The 6,610-nt window shown below is 36.1% G+C and overlaps 1 protein-coding gene across 2 annotated transcripts; it reads left to right on the plus strand.

Moving 5' to 3' along the window:
* Window positions 1–211: 211 nt before the first annotated feature.
* Window positions 212–6,546, plus strand: LOC148083819 (23 kDa integral membrane protein-like). Of its 2 annotated transcripts, none has more exons than XM_087786994.1 (9): window positions 212–954; window positions 2,076–2,141; window positions 2,588–2,713; window positions 2,780–2,854; window positions 3,198–3,293; window positions 3,604–3,713; window positions 4,165–4,243; window positions 5,709–5,792; window positions 6,262–6,546. In XM_087786994.1, the coding sequence occupies exons 1-9, from the start codon at window positions 895–897 to the stop codon at window positions 6,394–6,396; spliced, it is 831 nt and encodes a 276-aa protein (XP_087643120.1). In that variant the 5' UTR covers window positions 212–894; the 3' UTR covers window positions 6,397–6,546. The 2 variants fall into 2 exon arrangements, with proteins under 2 accessions (XP_087643120.1, XP_087643119.1); XM_087786993.1 differs by having other exon boundaries at window positions 880–954; window positions 4,168–4,243.
* Window positions 6,547–6,610: the final 64 nt, after the last annotated feature.

The following is a 6,610-nucleotide window of genomic DNA, read 5'->3' on the forward strand; positions in this document are numbered from 1 at the left end:
TAGAATATTCAGGTTAACGCCTCTAGTCAAATGTACATGTAGGATTGGTCAGTAACTGTAAACACTTGATTCTAAGATGGCCGTCGCACGTGATCGTAGTGGAAACTTACCGAAGGTTTGTTGTTTTCTAGAGAGAGTTTGTTCCCAGCTTCTTGCTGGACTGTTGTTTCTTTCAGTGTGAGTTTTCAAACAGGTGTCCACAGATTTGCTGGGAGTCTGGGATTGTTTAATCTTTCTGTGTGTGCAAGGCTTTGTGACCTCTGCCTTGTGTAGCAGTCAGTGAATGCAATGAAAGAATAGGATTATTTAATATGAATTAAATATGTAAGATTATGAGTTAATCAAGTGACTATTTGAAATGTGTGTTAAATCTAGATGATTGATTACAGTAAAGTTGTCATTTCCTTACACAACCTTCCTTAATTATTCCACTATTCTTTTTTAGTCGCTCCTTCTTCTAGGCTTTTCATGCTCTTCCTTCCTAAAATTTATTCCATCTTTTTCTTACCTGTGATTCAATTCATTTCTTCTGGTTTACACTTTTTTTTCCACTTTGACTTTTTTGTACTAGTTACATATTTTCCCGTTTACTCCGTATCTTCTCATCATCCGTGTGTTTCATCAGTTCTCTATGTTGTGGATCATCCAAAAAACATTGATGTCCTCTCATTTCCTCCTCTTGTTAAATCCTTGTTCCCTCATCTCCTCATTTCCCTTTCCTATCATAGCGCACTCTCTCCTGCACAGGCGACCTTCCTAACTTGGTCATGTTCTTCATCGCGCACACTTTAAACAACATCTATCAAATACACACACACACACACTCTTAGACACACACACACATTTCTGCTGTTGACCATGTTTCTATTTTAGCTCGGCACTCAGACGGGCGTCATGGCTCGCTGCAGGAGTTACTTGCAAGGACTGGATGTTTGTGTCACAGTGCTACTGTTGGTAAGCTAATGGCTAATTTACCACTTTATTTATATCTGGGGAAAAGTTCAAACTCTGTAACATATGTTGAAAATATACACGGATAAAAAAGGGTGCGAAAAAATGAATTCTTTTAAAAATATCTTTAATTTGTTTTAGTGTTTTAATGATTAGATCTCTGTATTTGATTCTAGAGCTAATGCTAATAGCTTAAATACAAAATGTATTAAATACAGTTTCAAGCCTGCTGTTTGTCTATGGTAATGAATTAAATAATACTGCACAATAAATACAATTCAAAACATTCAAAACAAAATGTACATGGACAAATATTCAACTTGAAAGAAAAATAAAATGGATCAGTTTTGTAAATTTAAAGAATGCATCTGTTTATGTTGTTATGTTTAAAGATAATGGTTGCTTATTTTAGTGTAATGCTAGAAAATGAAATATAAATCTGTAATTTTGACTTGTAACTGCTTGACATTTGTAATTTACTTAAAACATACCAACATAATGCTAATAGGAAAGAGAAAAATAACTGGACAATAAAATGAAAATAAGAAATACCCTGTTGAATAAAAAAGTTTTAGATTAAAATCAGTCAGAGAAAAAGCAGTCACACATTTAAACAAAAAGAATAATATTGAAATAAAGCAGAAATAATAGTAAACATTCTTATATCTGCTCCTTCCCAATCCCTTAAAAAAAAATCTTGAACAATTTTTTTATTATACATTTAAACACAATGTTTAAATAATTCAAGGTGTGGTTGTACACGAACCAAAAATATTCTTTAAAATGACTTAAAAGACAAAATCTAGAAACTAAATAAACAACAATACAAACTGAGAGTAACTTTTCATCTATGGTAATACTACATGACTTGACAGGTTGTTCAAATAAATATGTTATGTTGTTAATTTATTTACATCCTCCAATCCATTTTTTAAATCCTCATGTTTCCTCTTTGTCGCTGGGAAACTTTTCTGCAACGTCTTGTGAACTCCGGATTAAATCTCTGTGGAGATGGATGAGGTCTGTGATTCTGAGCAGTCAGCTGATCTTCTTCTCTCTCGGGAGGTGGAGCAGTTAGAGAGGAATGTTGACTCTTCTAATGTGAGTTTCCATTCGTCCCGCAGGTGTCCGGCACGGTGATGATCGGCTGTGGATTCTTTGCCGTGGACGGAAACATACCAGTGGCTGAGGTGATGATGTGCGACCACAAATACTACATGCATTCTGCTGACAAACTGATCTATGTCTATTTAAAAATCAAATGATGAAAGATTTTTCGGTTAATAAATGAAAAAAGGAAAGGGTGAATAAACGAAGAAAATCTAACAGTTGTCACTAAAAAGTAGAAAATCTAACATAATTGTGAATTTTGTTTATTGCCAATCTATGACTTTAATCACTTCGCAAACTGTATGACTCGAAAATGTAATAAATTCATAGAATTAAATCATTTAATATATTAATAATATTTTGTCCCGCATTTCAATTGTCATAAAAACATTTATTCTTGTATATATTTTTTATTTACAATTTGTTTATTTTTTTCAAGTTTTAGATTTCTTTTCTTTGAATTCAATAAATGGATATTTATCCGGTAATAATTTCTCAAATTCTTTCCATTGTAATTTATTTCCAGCTGTTTGACGATCTTTCCGTTAGTGATGGATTATTGATCTTGCAAGTGTTCGGACCGATCACAGTCCTGGTGTCGATAGTGGGCGTCTGTGCCGCATCACTGGACGTCAAACCTCTGCTACTGTTGGTGCGTGAAGCCTTTGGTTCCACACCTCGGAATACTGTGCTCAACAAGATCCTTGTGCTCCCTCAGTTCGCGGCTCTGGTGTTCGTGGAGTTCCTGGCTCTGCTGATCAAGGCGTCTCCGCTTCTAAAGGTTCAGGCTGAGGTATCTGTAAACCTTAAACTTGCAGCCTCTTGTGGCCTGTGAGATGATGTTCTATGGCCCTCCACTTGATGTCTGATTCTTTATGATTGTGGTAAAATATACATACTGCAATACAAATATATGTTCTGTATATTTTGGTTGGGATAGGAACAGGAGTGACACAACACATAAATCAGTTAATCACAAAATGCAGATAATTTTTTGATAAAAGACATGCAGAAAAGTGAGCTTGGACTAATTTAACTGAATTTTTAAGTTACAAATCCCTCAACCCGTGGTCCAAGAATCAACCGCAAAGCAACTGTTGCTATTTTACTAAATGTATCTCTTCTGTCCTCTGCAGATAGATGGTGCTGTTGACAAGGTGTTTTTGAACGTAACCCCACTTTACCAAGCAGAACCTGACATCCAGAGTGAACTCAACAAACTGCAAACTTCGGTGTGAAAATGCCACTTTACTTTTACAAATGATTTGGCTTGACATGACATGATGGTTTTGTAACATCAAAGACATTAGTTACGTGCGAAGAGTGAACATTTACACCACAATCCCACCATGCTTTCAAGCTGCGGTGCTGGTTGCTGCACCGACCAAATGTTCCATTTCTTGTTGGCAGGAAACCTCAACCTGCCCTAGTTAGAGACAGCTGTTAAAGAAACACATTGAACTTAATTGAAATACTATTTAGCAACAACAACATTTGTCAGAACTAAAACTTAAGGTGTCTTCATTTGTTTGTTTTTTTTAGGACTCATGCTGTGGATTAAAAAGTTTTGAGGACTGGGACCATCATTTCCCAGTCTCGTGCATCTGCAAAGTTCCATCTCCCACTCCCCTAAATGCAGGTCAGCATCCAAGGTAAGTCAGTTGCCCCAACTAGCCGACACTAGGTAGGATCTTAAGTAAGTAAAAAATAATATTAGATAATGAAAAAATGAAAGACAGCTATTATTAAGCCTCACATTTAAAGCTGATTCTTGAAAGACTCCTAATTTTCCATACACGATGGTGAATAATCCTACAAAAGATTTCTGGATCCAGATGGTTCCTGGACACCATCATAAAAACAGCTGATCACCGCAACACTATCAAAAATTCCTGAACATTTAATTTATTCCAAGTTCCAGACAGACATTTAAAAAACAAACTAACTTTGCTCTTTTTTAAATATATTAAAGCAAACACGTTTCGTCAATTTATCTTCTTTGAGTTAGCATGTTAGCCATCTCCTGGTCATAAATACATCAGATGTCTTTAAAAGCACATAAATGTAGCTGATCTAAAAGTCTTCAAACTTTGTTTCTTTTAGCAGCTTCAGCACTGATCAACTTTGTGTGTTTGCGGAACCCTCGGACAAACACCTCAATCAAGTTTGGGTTCATTCTGAGGTAACATTTGTATCTGTGTGTCTAATAAAAAAAAGAATGTTCCAAATTAATGTTAGTTATACCTCGTAAAAAAGCTGCATCAATGTTTGATACATACAGTATATTATGTTATGATCTTGACTAAACTAGTGCCGTTTATTTTTGGTTTGTAATTATTTAAAATTGCCAGCATATGTGGATGTACAGCTATGTTCAGAATAATAGCAGTCCAACATGACTAACCAGATAAATCACTGTTTTTGGTATAAAACATAATAATAAATAGAAAATAATTTACCAGGTCTAGTAAAGTCAGAGGAACCAACAGACCCAACTTTAATGATATGAATACTACTGGGTCTGTGTAATTGACTAATTAAGTAAAAGGGGCGTGTTCAAAAAATTAGCACTGTGGAGTTCAATCAGTGAGATCATTCATTATGTGAAAGAAACAGGTTTCAATCAGGTGGCCCTTATTTAAAGATGAAGCCAGCACATGTAGTGCATTCAATTCTCTGTGAAAACTGTTGAAAGATGGGTCGTGCCAAACGTTGTACAGAAGAAATGCGTGCTTTGATTAAAAAGTTGATTGGAGAGGGGAAAACGTATAAAAAATTGCAGGAAATTATCGGCTGCTCAGCTAAAATGATCTCCAACGCTTTCAAATGGAAAGACAAACCAGAGAGACGAGAAAGAAAACGTAAGACTACCATTCGAATGGACCGAAGGATAGTCAGAATGGCAAAGACTAAGCCAAGGGTCTACTCCAGGGAGATCAGAGATGGTCTGAAGGTACCTGTGAGTGCTGTGACAATGAGAAGACGCTAATGTGAGGCTAATCTACCAGCAAGAAGGCTCCGCAAAGTCCCACTGTTGCAAAAAAGACATGTGCCAGAGGTTGGTTGACTCCATGCAGCACAGATGTGCAGCAGTTATCAAAAACAGGGGTTATTCAGGGTTTATTTAGTAAATATTCGATTTTGTAATGAGAAATGCCGACACTGCTATTTTTTTGAACACAGAAATATCACCTTTTCTTTCATATTCTGCAAAGTAAATAAATATTGATACTTTTTTCTTTATGATTTGTTGTGCAATACCATGTGCAGTGTTCCTAATGAAAGAAAATAAAAAATATTATAAGGATTTTGGGCTTTATTTACTTTTTAAAAAACACTGCTATTATTTTTGAACATAGCTGTGTGTAGGCGGAAGAATAGCGGGCATTAGCATGCAGCCAGGCAGCATCTCGGAAGGTGCGGAGAGTGTTCAGTACTTTGAGGTTTAAACGTGCCCACAGATGAGTCATACCTTTGTAAAAAACAAAACAACTTTCCGTATACTGTGACTAGGAAACAAGTGTTGAAAGATAACAAGAGGCAAATACAAAAAACAACACTGAAGTGTTACAAAAGTAAACTGTATACTGTATATTAAATCCATCTTTAAATGTTGTTATAACAGAGTTTTTTTTTTTTTGTGACAGCCCTGCGGTCCGATCCTGAAGAGTTACATAAGCTTTCCCATTAAACTTCGCATCGGAATCATTTCGGCGTTTGCCACAATAGCGGTAAGTCAACACTCCTGCAGACGTGCCATATTTTTCTTTTACAGTGTAAATTTAAATACTTTAAACGCATTCATATATGAAATGAAAGGATTAAACTTCAAATAGAAGCCACAGGAGAGGCGCAGACCCCTGCCGAGCAGCTTGTTTTCAATCATCTTGGTATTTACCGTTTAATTTATATAAATTAATTTGTATTTATATAATCAGTGTTTCAAATTTCAGTAATAGTTAAGTTCAAGTACCTTTACTAGGACAACAGGGGGCAGTATCATTCCGGAACTCTCTCAGACAGCACAAGATAACTGAGGAAGAAAAGTAGTAGGCCACATACCTTATATCCTTTTCTATAGGGGGTGAAGTATCCTTCAAATGGATCATGGATTTACAGGGCAATCCAAACGTAAAAACTTCAAGTGGCAACATAGAATTCTACAAAACTGTTCAAATAACTGACGTCTGTGTGTTACAGGTGGCAGCCATGACACTGTCATTGGCTCTGGGTTTGGAGCGATACTGGAAGAAGCCAGTAAAAACTCCGGCCGATAGTTACACTCGAGTCAACTACGAGCCTCAGACACTCCATGACCTGACCTTTGATCACTGAGCCGACCTAGTATTTAAGTATTTATTCATACATTTGGCAAAGTCGGCAAGGGTAAGGCTACATCCAAAGTCAGGGCCACGAATGGTTTGCGGGCCTGATTATTAAATGTCATACAGATGAGAGTCTTTAATAAATGCTATTTTAACAACACACCAATCTTCTTCTTGCTTTGGCCTTTAGTAAAATCAATTGAATATTATAAAAAACTTCTTAA

Source organism: Callionymus lyra, chromosome 3 (genome assembly GCF_982586985.1).
Source record: "Callionymus lyra chromosome 3, fCalLyr1.hap1.1, whole genome shotgun sequence".
Classification (NCBI taxonomy): Eukaryota; Metazoa; Chordata; class Actinopteri; order Syngnathiformes; family Callionymidae; genus Callionymus; species Callionymus lyra.

Excerpts from the sequence above, each read along its gene's own strand:
- LOC148083819 (XM_087786994.1), top strand. The coding sequence starts at position 895 with ATGGCTCGCTGCAGGAGTTACTTGCAAGGACTGGATGTTTGTGTCACA. Across the intron at positions 3,714-4,164 it reads AATGCAGGTCAGCATCCAAG|CAGCTTCAGCACTGATCAAC; the intron begins GTAAGTCAGTTG and ends TGTTTCTTTTAG. Across the intron at positions 4,244-5,708 it reads AAGTTTGGGTTCATTCTGAG|CCCTGCGGTCCGATCCTGAA; the intron begins GTAACATTTGTA and ends TTTTTGTGACAG.